This window comes from Xyrauchen texanus, chromosome 2 (assembly GCF_025860055.1).
Source record: "Xyrauchen texanus isolate HMW12.3.18 chromosome 2, RBS_HiC_50CHRs, whole genome shotgun sequence".
NCBI lineage: Eukaryota > Metazoa > Chordata > Actinopteri > Cypriniformes > Catostomidae > Xyrauchen > Xyrauchen texanus.
The window spans coordinates 14,087,103-14,101,096 of record NC_068277.1 but is presented as its reverse complement, the minus strand read 5'-3'; the positions used below and the strand labels follow the sequence as shown (position 1 = coordinate 14,101,096).

Below are 13,994 nucleotides of genomic sequence, written 5' to 3'. Positions count from 1 at the left end.
AAATTATAAATAGTTTAATAATGACGATGATGATGATGATGATATTAAATATAGCTGTGAGCAGCAATTATCTAGAGCCAAGTCCAAAGTGCAGTATGCATCACAGACCAAGCATAACCAAAAGAATGCACAGAGTGGATATGATGTACATTTCAAACCACAACAGTTTGTTGCTCCAAGCTGGGCTAAAACCGATACCCTTCCAATCTCCAGTACAGCACACCTACAAGTGCACCAAGCCAGTACAAGCTGGTTTTGAGGGGTACAAGAGACATACCGAGCAAAGAGCCCACAAAACATTTAGAGATTTTTCTCCACTATTTTCTGATGTTTTGGCATAAGGAAGCAATGAGACATAAATCTCAATTATGAAAAAGTTTTTTTTTAAAACTGACTAAGCATTTTGACCACTTTGTGGTGCTGTCTCCAAACTGCTCAGGTATCCTTAGGACATCATGTTGAAGACGCATGACACTTTTCAGTTAAATCTGACAAAGCGTTTACAATTTTACATTAAAATTCAAAATGGCTGAGATATGGCTGCTGTTGGAAAAATTGGTGTCGTCTGATTTTGTATGACCCAAGGAATCCATAGATACCAATCTCATTATCATACCAAGCATACCAATTTTTGATTCGATAGGACAAAGTGTTGCAGACATACTGCCTGACTTACTGTTCTACATCAATATCATAAACTTCTTTCCATTGTTTGGTAATGCTTTTACAAATCAAAAAGCCATTGATAGCTTTTGTGCAGCTCAGTCTGAATATTATCTGAAAAGTTGTAGGAGAAAAAAAGGATAAAATCATAATCAAATATAGCAGCCACTATATATTGCAATTTCTATGAGGAGAGTAAACAGGAAAAATTATTTAGTTTCTAGGCCAAACAGTACAAAAGTTTTGCAAAAAATAAAAGTGAATTTTGAACTGGTGGTGGTACTATAGAGTTTGTCCTAGAGACCCCAAATTTGGTGTGGGGGCTGTGCTGATCCACTCCTATCTGTGTGCCAAATTTCAGCATTTGCCTACATACTGTACAGTTCTTTTGGCAGTCATAGATTTCTATGGTGAAAGAAAAATAATTGGAAACCTAACAAACGCAATAGGGGCTTGCGAAGAGTGCATAACTTGCATTACACATTGAGTAAAAATCAAATGCATATCTGTTTACAATTTTCCCCAGGATGGGATCAAACACATAACTTTTCATTGCACAGTTTAGTGCACAACTCTGCCACAAGGTTGACAGCCGCCAAATTAATATTCCAAGCTGAGAGTGAGCACAGCAACTGCCACAATCATCTTCATATTGTCTTTCTATCTTCTATCTTCTATCATGATACCACCACAATACTTGTTTTAAGGGTTGTCAATAGGGTCATTTTATTTTACATCTAGGAAACAACATTTTTATTTCCTTACTTTAAGGAAAGTGCTGTTTTGCAGAACATGTTTGGTCTAAAAGAGCCACATCTTTTAATAAATATGTCCTGTATTAGGTACTTAGAGTCTCTGGTTAATGAGATTTCTAAGCAGCCACAAAGTGAGACCGACAGGAAGTGGGCTGACAGAAGTGCTAGAGTGTTGTGACCCTCCATTAGATGCTCTGACTTTGAAGTGCCATTTAGGACATTCACATGTGCTGCTGCAGTTATGCTAATGGCCATCACGTCCCCCACTGAAACCTCACCTTAATAACTAGAGAGCTGTCTATCCACAAACACACCTACACACTTACTGGCATTAGTCCTGTGGAGAAATCTCTCACCCAATGACCAAATGAACTTAACATATCTGCATACAGTGTTATTGCTGTCTGAAACTCATTTTTGACTCTGATTCTATTAAATTATTTTCAATGAAACCATTAAAATTAATATAGACTATCACTTGATCGCACCTCTTCTATGATTACCATGTATTTTTAATTCAGAAATGTGTATGTATACGTTTGTGTGTGTGTGTGTGTGTGTGTGTGTGTGTGTGTGTATATATACATATGGTATTTTTACCTTTTTGTTACACCACATAACATTGCCAGGTTTAATTGTTTTTAATAACATACAGTATACTATCAAGTTTAAGTGTAACATATAAACACTATAAAGTGGTATACACTATCCAAGCATGTGCCCTGCCCTCCAGAGCCAGGCCACCTGCATCCAGTTATTTTTTTATTTTATTTTTTTCATTTTGTTGTTGCTTTACTAGACAATTGGGGTGCAAATAGCTGCATTCACTACTGTGGTGCACATAGTCACTCCGTATAAAGCCTCTAAAGAATTGGAATATGCATTTTAAACTAGATTATTTTTCAAATCTTGAAAATTACAATTTGTCAAAATTGTAATGAGATTTTGTTGAGTTTTGGTATGCGACAGTTAACAAGAACACAGAAACAGGTAAAGTAGCTAGGCAGATATGTCTGAATAATTAATCAGTTGAAGATCTCGGCCTCAGTCTGCATCTACAAGACGATTTGGCTCGCCAGTTAAATGACACTTATACAATATTATGTCTTCATCCCAGACTGATCAATCACACCCATTATTCCGCTCTAGTAGACAGATCTCATTCACTGAGAGTTCAGCTATATTGTTATGTGGCGGGCAAAGTGACCTCTAGACGGTGACATTGATTTGCGGGGGCCTAACAGAGTCAGGCGCAACTTATGCATTTAAACTAATTTGAGCTCAGATGAGTGGCATTGTGGCAGAGAGTTTGACCCCATTCAGTCATGTCAGGGACAGTTTATTACATTTCCGAATGAGCAGTAGTTGATATCATCTTTAAAAAGAGAAATAATGAATATGCACAGTCTCTGGTCTGCTTACATGATTGTTTAGTTTGTGTATTACAGTGTCCCACATGCTGTCCAGTTGGATGTCATCTCTCTCTTTGTCTGTCACAGGCCAAAGGAAAGAAGCCGCTTTTTGTGCAGCTTGTCCTGGATAATATCTGGAATTTGTATGATGCTGTAGTCACTAGAAGGTAAATGCCTATATGAACTGATTTGTTTATAAAGTCAAAGCTGTTTGCGATTCTGATCATAATTATCATAATTTAGTCGAATTAGTTTATTTGCCGCATTTCTGTGTTATATATGCTATTAAAGTTAGTTTTGTCATTAGTTACTCTCCTCCAAGTGTTTCCAACCCTGTATTGTTTTGTTTCTTCTGTGAAACATAAAACTAAATGTAGTTCTGATGGCAGAGAAGATTATCAATTAATAATGGCTAAAATGTTGGTATGTTTCTCACACAAAGCTATTGTGTGCTTCAGAAGACTCATAGTGCACAAGTTGTATAGACTTATTTTAATACATTTAGGGAGCTTTTTTAAGAAAAGCTTTGGAGAAACATGAGGGTTAGTAAATTATCCGCACATGGGGGCAGCCATGTTAGAATCACACGACCAGCCGAATACTACTTGCTTAATCTCAGTAACTGTCCTGTTAATAACCGAAATAACACACTTCACAAGTGTAAAGTCTGCATCTTTTTACATTACACTTTTACACCTCCAGGGACAAAGAAAAAGTGGAGAAGATGGTAACCTCTTTGGGCTTAAAGGTCATGTCTCGTGACCTGAGACACTCAGATCCCAGAGTTGTCCTCAGTGCTATCTGCAGCCAGTGGCTTCCTGTATCTCAAGCTGTACTCTGTATCCTTTTCACATGATCACTAGCACTAATGTACAGTCTCAATTCAGACTTTGTGTTTTAGATAATTATAGCCTTTGGTGTGATATCTATTTAATTGTTTTTTTTTTTTTTTTTTGCAAATCTCTAAATTACATTCAGAATGTAAATGACATGTGATTGGTGCTTTAGGTCTAGCATATATTTAACCATCTATAACTATGTCATGACAATGACAGAGCAGCTCCGATGTAGCATTGCATTTACACAGAACGCAAGCCTTAAAATTAAGCTTGCCTCAAACATTATTATTTTGCTGCCTTGCAATCACTGGTATTTCCTTCTGGAAATTCAAATACATTTAATAACACTATGTTTGGGAATAAAGTCACATTGGGTTGTCTCATTAACAAAATTTCAGTTGTTGATACTAATGCCAATGCATTTTTGATACCATTGCAAAATCTATTATGATTTTAAAAACAATTAAAAAGTTTTAACGATTTAAAAAGTTAAAAATAGCATGCATGTCAAAAATAATAAATAACTAAATAAATAAATGGCATGTAGCTTTCAAATTTTTCCAAATGAAGTACACATTGCCTCATGTGTTTCTTAATGTAGTAAACAGTGAAGAAGCAGGGGAAATATACAAGTTATAGAGCAAATTAAAACAATAGAACGAAGATGGTATTAAAGTAAGGGCTTTCTGCAGGTTCCTAACAGCAGTGTCAATCATTTAATTAAATATTCAGAATTTGGAAGAAAAAAAAAGGATTAAAATATATTATAAACTACTTACATTTTTGTCTTCACTGTGCCGAGTGATTAATAGATGTAAAATATGAATACTAGTTATATAATGCTGTCTGTCAATAATGTTTTTTAATCATGATTAATCTTTTTGTAGTTAATCGCGATTAATCACAGATTTTGCTGAAATTTCTATCTATATATATACTTAATTTATTTCAAAATTCAAACATTTTATTTTAGAAAAGAAAACAAAAATATATGTAGCAATATAATGCTTTATTTACATTTTCCAAACAAAGCCTTCCACAATATAGGTAGAAATGCACTAAAATATTGCTCATTCAAGTAACATTAAACGTTTCCCAAAGTCTAAGTGGAAGTTTGACTAATTGAAAGAACTAGTCTCCCCATATAGGTTACATATTAATTGCAATGGGCATTAAATCTCTTAATCTCTCATCCTCCACAATATTAATCTGCCAGTAGACTGTTGCTATACAGTTTACTACAGCAATCATGAAGCTGCGCTCATGATTTCTGTCAGAGTGTCACCATCAGCGCTGAGCGCCGCTTTGAACTCACCATGAAAAGCGCTTCTAAACAAAGATGTCTCATTCTGCGTTTTGGTGATAGTTAAGATTTGTTGCGATTCTGTGGTAATTAAAACATGCTTTACATAAGATGAAAAATACTAAAAAGTCCCACCTGGGCTTGTTTTTTTTTGCATCAAATAGTGCTAAGAGCCCATTTCTCCATCATTTATTACTGGTAGGGAAGTGCTGTCAGAGATTCTTTTATTTACTGAAATATCAATCTCTGTGGCTCTATCATAAGAGAGACCGTAACAGTCAACTAGCGTTTGATGGCCACCAAAAAAGAATGTCTATAGGTCCTCTGCGTTCAACCGTTTTTAGCTAAGCATAGACATGCATACGTAGATCCCTCATTCTGCTTGTTTGGATACGTTAACCGTGGTGCCGTCTTTGAACAGACAAGGAGAGCTGTTTGATTGCAAGTGAAAGAAGAAAAATCCTCAGATCACTGCATAAACTGCTTTTGTTTGGATACAGTTTATCATGAAATGAATCGACTGACTGGGTGCTAATTTTCAGTATGTTTTCCATTATATTTTTATTTGTAGAGGACTTTATTTGCAGTTTTCTATGACATTTTATTGAAAACATTTTTTTAAAAGTGATGTCAGGATATTTTATATAATTACAATATTGGCCAATGTTTATGGAATATCTGAAAGTTGGCTGGAAGTGACAAAAGACTTTTGCAGACCATAGCTGTCAATTTCCATTCATGTGTTGATGGACATCTCTTGACCTATCCAATATGGTGGATGCGCAGATGAATCGCTGTCCATAGAAACAGCTGCTAATAAGGTGTCTATGTATATAATATATCGATGAAGCTAAGCTTGTAAGCTCTTCTTAGTAGAAGGGTTCTGCGGCTGCCTGTTTGTGGCGTATGTGTCAGACTCCGGGTGGACACATTGCGAAGGTTCTGCCCTTCACACCCGTGTTTATACTGCATTAACGGTAAATGCGTTAATTGCAATTAAGAAAACTGAACACGTTAAACTTTAATTAATCGTATGCGTTAATCCGTTATGTTAGAGGTATAACAGTTATGACCCGGACCAGATATGGAGAAAGAAGACCAGGAGTCGAGAAGTTCAATTAAAGAATCAAAAATTTACTGAAGTATAGTCTGCAGTGAAATTGGTAGAGCCAGCGGCAAAGTCTCACGAGGAGATCGAAAGCCAACTCGTATCTTACACAAAATCTTACATCAATTATACCATTTGCAAGGACGTACATTCCATTATTTTACTCCTGATTGGCTAAAAGACCATAAAGTCACAACATATAGACAGCTATGCGGCCTATCAACATTAATCAGCGCACTTGTCGCACATCTGAAGTGACCTCGCAGATGGTCGCGGGGCGTCTTCGAGTCGGCCTGGTGTGCATCCCTGGGTTCAAAACCTGGGTAGAAGGTCAAACGCACACACAGAACACTGACGAACGACAGTTCTTCTCTGGGCACAAGAGAGCCAGGGCACAACGTTATCAGGCCATTTAAACCAAAACAGAGAGATAAAATATTCACTCCTCGGGCAGAGGAGAGGGGTAGAAATAACATACATTTCTTCCCTAAAGAAATAATAAGAGAAAATCACACTTCTACTATTCAGGTATTATTACATAGGACTTTAAACCATATAATTAGTCATGGAAAGGTAACAATCAAACACAGAATACATCTGGAACCTATGTTTAACGCATTCTCCCGGCCCCCTCCCCTGAGAGGCTGGCATCACAGATAAGCTTATCCCCAAAAGACCTTCAGCCTACGTGCAGGACAGAGAGAAAGACTCTGGAATGTTCCTAAAAGAGACTAGTTAGCATTCAACACACATATGATTCAAAGTATATTTCAGTTATGCATAAGAAAATAGAATTGATTATGTGATCATGCATATAGTTAATTCATCACTTTATTAAAGAAGTTAAGCAACAGAATACAGATAGATATTGATATAAAAGGATATATATATATATATGTATTGATATATCTGAAGAGACAAGGGATTTTGACCCTCACCCTTCAGTCCCCCGTTTTAGACCAATGTGGGGTCCAATACCGCCACGTCTGGTCTACCAAGTGAGGTCACTACGGAAGGTGGAGTGGTAACGCATGCTTCCCTGACGGGTCACACTTGTCTCTTCGCCTCATTGCGGACATGCTGGATACTAAAAATTCCCAGTCTCCACGCGAAGGCTCTCCCACCTTCCACTCACAACAGGGCATGGATGTTATCCTTCTTAAGTTTCTCTTTCAAGCGTGTCGTCAGTTTTCTCAGTCGGTTCTCCTCCTCGGAAGGGTTCAAGTTACTGCAAGCAGACCTGCATACATAAGAAAAACAGAAACGAACACACATCCACACACACAAACAGAGGACACCCACTCCCAAAAGAGCTCCAAAAGCATGTAACACATATTTAACAGCTCCCATGACCAAATCCTCTGACGCAGCCACAAACTCCTCCCAAGCTTCCTCCACATATTCCTCCACTGTTTCCGTCATGTCAGTAAATATTGCTGCTACCGAAAAAGCCAAAACCAGTGCTACTGCTATAGCAGACGGAGGTTCCGAATCAGTATACCATGGAGTGCCCTTAGATTTAAGCCATACAGAATTCAAATACTCATAGCCTGCAAATGGATCATTAGTTTTTATCTGTTCCATAAATGCAGTGATAAATTTCTGCTGAGCTGTTTGCACCTTCAACCGAGGAAAATATTCAGTCTTCTGCTTCAACTCTGCAACACAAAGAGACAGCTCTGCTTCGTTAGCTTTCTTACTCTTATCAACTGGACGCCATGCAGGACCCATGGGGTGTGTCAACCTGTGTTTAGCACAGTCCTCTGATGGAGTCTTAGACTCTAGATCTCTGATTTCCTGTACTGAAGGAATTGGACTCAGAAATTGTCTAAATTGTTTTGCCCTGTCAAACCACTCATCTCCAATAGCTACATCGGACAACTGAGGCCACATCCTCACCTGAAATGATTTATAATTGTCCCACAACAGCTCCTCATACTTTAAAGGTACCAGACTAGTCTTTGCTTGAGTGTACATCATTTCAATATTCAGTTTAAACACTTGCAAATGCATCCATGCTGTCACATTATAAGCCATCGATGTAGGATTATAACATTTATCTTCAAGGTAATCATGCAAGTGATCCATGTTGAAAACAGTTCTGTTAGCAAGGTTCCTAGCAAACTCATACTGGTGCAACACATCAGAAAAACTAGCCCAAGTGTAACCTGACTTAACAAAAGAAGCATTACACACCTCCCAGGGTATCTCCATCATCTTCACACCGGTGAGCTTCTCAGAAATTTCTCTACATTTATCAACATCTTCAGGAGGAAACATCTTAACAAACCACTGTTGAATTTCTTTACCTAAACAACGCTCAACATGTGCAGTCTCCTTCCAAGGGTCATCGAATCTAGTGTACCTGGGCCAAGAGAGGGACAAAGCATTAATAACAGGCAAACCATTTTTACTGCCATTCAGATCGAACTTGTCCCTGTCAGTTTTATCTATCCGTCCTAACCTATCACAGACTGCACCGTAAGCCCTATTAGTGTCCCATCGGATCATGTGGCATTTAGTTGGGACTAACACTCCCCATCTCATCAAATCCTTATCATTTATTGCTGTTTGATACTCATCAGACACCGGTTCTTCTCTAATCACAATATTGCTGTATATATAGCTTTGGGCTACATCTTTAACGACTTTGTTGTAACCAAGTTCATTCTTAGCTTTGGGAAGATAGTATGACATGATGTGGCGAGGATCAGGAGAACTTGGGTATAACGGAAGTTTCACTGCTTTTCCACCTAAAATCATGTGGGAGTCATTCACATCTGCTACCTGACGCCTCCTTTGTTCTGCTCTACTCTCACCTTTTCTAGATTTTAACAAATATCGATTAACCATATCCATTCGTATAGAGCATGCACTCATGTTTTCACGAGCTATGTGGTCAGGGATCCAGCTCATTGAACTGAAATCTCCTTCAAACTGGTCAACGCCTCCACTCCTCATCCACCGTCCTTTTTGCATAATGAGGGTAGTATCGGGATAATTTGGGGAGTGACCAAGCCAATAGGTCACTGTCTCATTTCCGTCCAGACGATAACAACGATCATTTACCTTTTGGTACATGGTCGGAATTAAATTTAGACCCTCAGTTGAATTTAGACATGGGTATTGTACCCATGATGGACGGTTATCGATCTCCTCACAATCCCAATGAGTTGAAAACGCATGGAATCTCCCTGTCCAAATTGAAATTTGAAACCACATCAAAAATGATAAAGCAATCAGAATTAAAAATACCAACGAGAGCGGAAGTACCAATCGGATGAAAGCTCGTTTCACTTTCAGTCGTCTCTCACTACGCACTTCTTCTTGAAGAATTAGCAGCTTCAGTATGTCGTCGGATTCAGCCATCTGTAATGATAAAACATTTGTTCTAGAATTCTAGAATTTTAACATACACAACAGACATTTAATGATCCCGAGGTAGTAAGTTGTTACACTTTTCAAGTGGTTTCACCTGTGACCAATGTCTCCATACGGTACCCAAAACCCCCTGTCCAGTAGAACAGAGGTGTTAGTGGTCAATACCACCTGATAAGGCCCATCAAATTTCGGACCTAAGGGGAAACTATCTCCGCTGTAACATTACATTGTCACCTATTTCAGGCAAAGCAGGCATGCCTTTTTGCTCAACATTATCTCGATCTGCTTGTCGTGTGCTAACACTAACCCGTGTGTCTCGCAGACTGTCATCCAAAGCTTTCAGATAATTTTGTAAAGCGTCTTTCAAAGGCCCGGATGGTCCCTCATGTTGCAAGGGGGCAGCCGCATGTAGCGACCTGTCATTACCTCAAAAGGGCTGAGCTGTGTAGTCTTGTTAGGGCTGGCTCTCATGCTTAACAAAATCGCTGGGACAGCCGCATGCCACCCTTTCCCCCACTCCAACAATCTCTTTCTCAATTAAGTTTTAAGCGTACGATTAGTGCGTTCAATAGATCCGCTAGATTGGGGCCTAAATGGAATGTGAATGTGTTGCCTCACCCCCATCAATTTCATGACATTTTTCATCACCTTCCCAGTAAAATGTGTACCCTGATCTGAATCAATTTGTAAGGGCAAACCCCATCTTGGGAAAACTTAATTCAACATAATCTTGGCGGTTGCATCTGCGGTGCAGTTTCTCAGTGGAAATGCCTCAACCCATCTGGAAAACATATCAACAATGATTAGAATGTATGTAAAACCTCCACTAGGGGGCAGTGGACTTATGAAATCAATTTGGAGGTGTGTCCACAACCCTTGAGGTTGAGGGGCATGTCCTAAGGGAATTTTCAGCTTAGAAGAAGAATTAACCTTAAGGCATACTAGACATCTCTTACAAAAATCATTGCAAGAAGCCCTCAGTCGGGGCCACCACCAGGTTTTGGAAATCATTGCATGTAGTTTTTCAGGACCTGCATGTGCCAAACCATGATACAAAGACATTAGTTCAGTTCTAGCAGAAACAGGACAAACAAAACGCTCATTAAATTTCCACAGTCCTTCTGCATTTTTCTGAGCTCCTAATTTTGTCCATTGTTCTATCTCTTCAGGGTCATCCTCATCATAGAGTTTAAAAAGGTCTCTGGGGGTCTCACTCTCCTGAGGAGCAAGAGCCATAACACTCACGCAAGTCTCAGTCCGTGTTGCAGCCTCTCTGGCAGCTGTGTCAGCAGCTCGGTTTCCTGTGGCCTCAGGAGAATTGTCCGTTGCATGTCCAGTGACTTTGATAACTGCTCCTGTTGCAGGAAGATCACAGGCATTCATAAGTTCTTTTACCTGCTGTTGATGAGAGATCGGCAGACTGGCAGTGGTTAGAAATCCTCTGCGTCTCCACACAGGGCCGAAGTCATGAACAGCACCATATGCATAACGGCTGTCAGTGTAAACATTGACTCGTTTCCCCTGGCCATACTGCAATGCTCGTGTCAATGCGACCAGCTCGGCCACTTGAGCCCCTCCTCCTGAAAGAGAACCACAGTCAACAATTTCACCATGTTCATTTACAACAGCCCAGCCAGTGAAGCGTTTTCCCTGTTCATGAAAGCTGGAACCATCCACGAACAACTTCATGGCATCAGAAAGTGGTTCAGATGGAGGGCATTCAAAACAGTCTGTACAGCAGTCAAATGTTTGAACTTGGTTGGACTAGCAATTAAAATGTCATCCACATATTGTAGGACAACAGATCCGTCATATTCAATTTGTTTTCTTACTGGATCGATGAAGGATGCTAGTACCTGATGAAACAGATTGGTTGAGTTGCAGAAACCTTGTGGCAAACGACTCCATGTCCATTGGCGACCCCTGCTGGTGAAAGCAAATCTGCCTTGGTCCTCCTTGGCTAGGGGACAAGTCCAAAAACCGTTAGAAATGTCTAAAGCAGTAAAAAGACAATGTTCAGATCCTATCTCGTGTAGGATAGTTGCGGGGTTGGCCACCAGAGGGTGCATTTTCTCAGACACTGAATTCAGAGAAGTGTAATCAGTGGTCAAACGCCAGCTCCCATCCGGCTTTTTGACAGGCCACATGGGAGAGTTAGTGGGAGGGGAGCAGGGAATCACAATCCCCCGTTTGCATAGTTCATCTACAACAGTGTCAGCTCCCTCTCGAGCCTCATTTTTCAAAGGATATTGTCTTCTGGCTTCGTGCAAAGGACCTGGGATGCTCAGTGGCTGAATCTGTGCTAAACCACAATCATATTTATCTTTTGACCATACATCAGGAAATTTGGAAATTATAAACTTCCACTCAGGGTGAGTTTCAGTTAGACTAGCAGGTTCAGCCACTGCACATCTCTGCTCATGGTGGGGGCCACTCTGAGATAAGCGAATTGTTTCATTGCAGCCAAGCACTAGCTTATCTTGAGAAAGCAAAACATCAGCTTCGAGTTCTTTCAGAATGTCAACACCAATTAGAGTCCCTACAGTATTTTTCCCTACCCAAAATTCAGTCCAATAGACTTTTTCAGAGTTAGAAATGGTTAGAGGGATAGGAACAGATTTATGATATACATTTGTGCCATTTAGACCTTCTATATACAAAGTTTCAGAAGTGATCTCAAGATCGAGATCTGTAATTGATACAGTCGCGCCCATGTCAATCAAAATAAGGCATTGCCGGCCTCCTAACAACGCATGTATGAATGGGCGGTGTCTGCATAATTACATGAACCGGAGGCCGCTGACCCCTATTCGTCCCCTATCAGCTGCCTCAGCTTTTTGAGCTCAGCTGTAGTCAGAGAGTTAAGCTTCGAGCATCACTGTTGACAAAAACATCATTTTTAGGACATTCCTTTTTCTCATTTCTGTGATTTTTTGTTTACCACTATGACAATGTCTAGCAATGTGGCCCTCTCTGTTACAATTTCTGCATCTGGCAACAGGCTTGGTACAATCTCTAGAGGTATGACCTCTCTCGTCACAATTATAGCAGGTTATGTTATTGCGGGACTCATTTCCACTTCAACTGACACAGCAGATACTTTACCCACATTAACATCATCATCACGTGTTTGCAAACGGCTCCAGCTTACAGAGCACCAACGAAGCAAATCCTCCCAATATCTGATGTCAATGGCACTGTTCAACAACATGTCTCGGTATTGTTTATTCAATCCGCCTGTAGCGGATTCTATCACTATGGCAGAATCAAGATCTTCTGCGTTGTTGTTTGCAGCACAGTACCTTTCATAGGCTATGCTAAGCGCTCAATGTATTCTAAGGGGTTTTCGCCAGCCCTCTGTTTAATCTGTGTCACACTGGTCCAGGGAAAAGACCCCCGACCCAAAATATCTTTCACGCAGTATCTTGTAATCTGAGTAAGCTTCACAAAACTCAGGCCAATCTGTGGGGACTCTGGGGTGGAAAGGAGCAATCTGAACCGCCCTTAATTTGCTGGTGGGAACCAAACCCTCAACCAAAGACTGTATATCTGCCATCCCCAGATTCTGTTGCCTAGCAACGGCCTCTAGCCTGTCCCATAGAATTTTGTTTGGGTTATACAACTTAAAAGGTTCCAACCCTGCAAGCAAACTGTTTTTCTCAGCCGCTGTGAGTCTGACCCATTGACCATCCTCCCAGCCAGCACCCATCTCAGTATTCAATCCTCCCCAAGCCTGATGTCGGATTGGGGCGGTGAATGCCGTCTCAATGGGTTTAGACATTTCTCTGGGGGACAAGTTAAGATTTCCGACCCCCGGTTTTTTCTTAATCTGCTTTGCTTGCATGGCAGGAATCTCCGAAATGTCATAAGGTGGGGGGGCGCGAAACAGCCACATTAAACAATCCGTGCGCCTCAGCATATGGCCCATCGTTCTGATTATCAGTCTGATTATCAGTCTGATGAGCAGTCTGAGAAGAGAAGGTGGGGGCCAAGGGAGCACGGGGAACTGTCTCATTTTTCACAGCATTTTCTGCCTTCTCACAAACAGCCTTGAAACCCTTACTCAAACTACACAGATCACAGCCGACTTCCTGCCCAATAATGTTTGCCACTCTATCACGCTGGGCAATCAAACTAGACCATCCGTCCATCATATTTGGAATTGCCTTTTCATGGCTTAAAGGTATACCACCCAGTTTACAAATCCATGAATAGGCAAACATGGATAGATATTTGGCCCTATCAGCGTCTTTTTTGTTCTGCAGCCAGTCAATCTGCTGCATGACGTTCCAATCAGAATCAAACCCCTGACTGACCATTTTCTTAATGAGCTGTGCACATTTCTTTGATTTGAGCTCGTCAGAGCAGAGCTGTTTACAGCGTGTGCCCTCCTTGTTTTGGTCAGAACTACTCAGAAAATTCCCTTTATCAGTCATTTTTCTTGGTCACAGTTGAAAATCACTACCGAAAAGATTTTAGCAGCAAATATTTTACGCGGATAAATTAACTATAGCAGCAACAATACTGGATTTC

The 13,994-nt window shown here is 40.2% G+C and overlaps 1 protein-coding gene across 1 annotated transcript in view; it reads left to right on the top strand.

Annotated features, from left to right (window-relative positions):
- The window catches only part of LOC127658449 (elongation factor-like GTPase 1), a 150,978-nt gene that overhangs the window by 8,396 nt on the left and 128,588 nt on the right, over nt 1–13,994 (top strand). The window contains exons 9-10 of the mRNA XM_052147760.1: nt 2,918–2,997; nt 3,533–3,669. Coding sequence (XP_052003720.1) covers nt 2,918–2,997; nt 3,533–3,669 — 217 coding nt within the window. The remainder of the gene's footprint in view (nt 1–2,917; nt 2,998–3,532; nt 3,670–13,994) is intronic.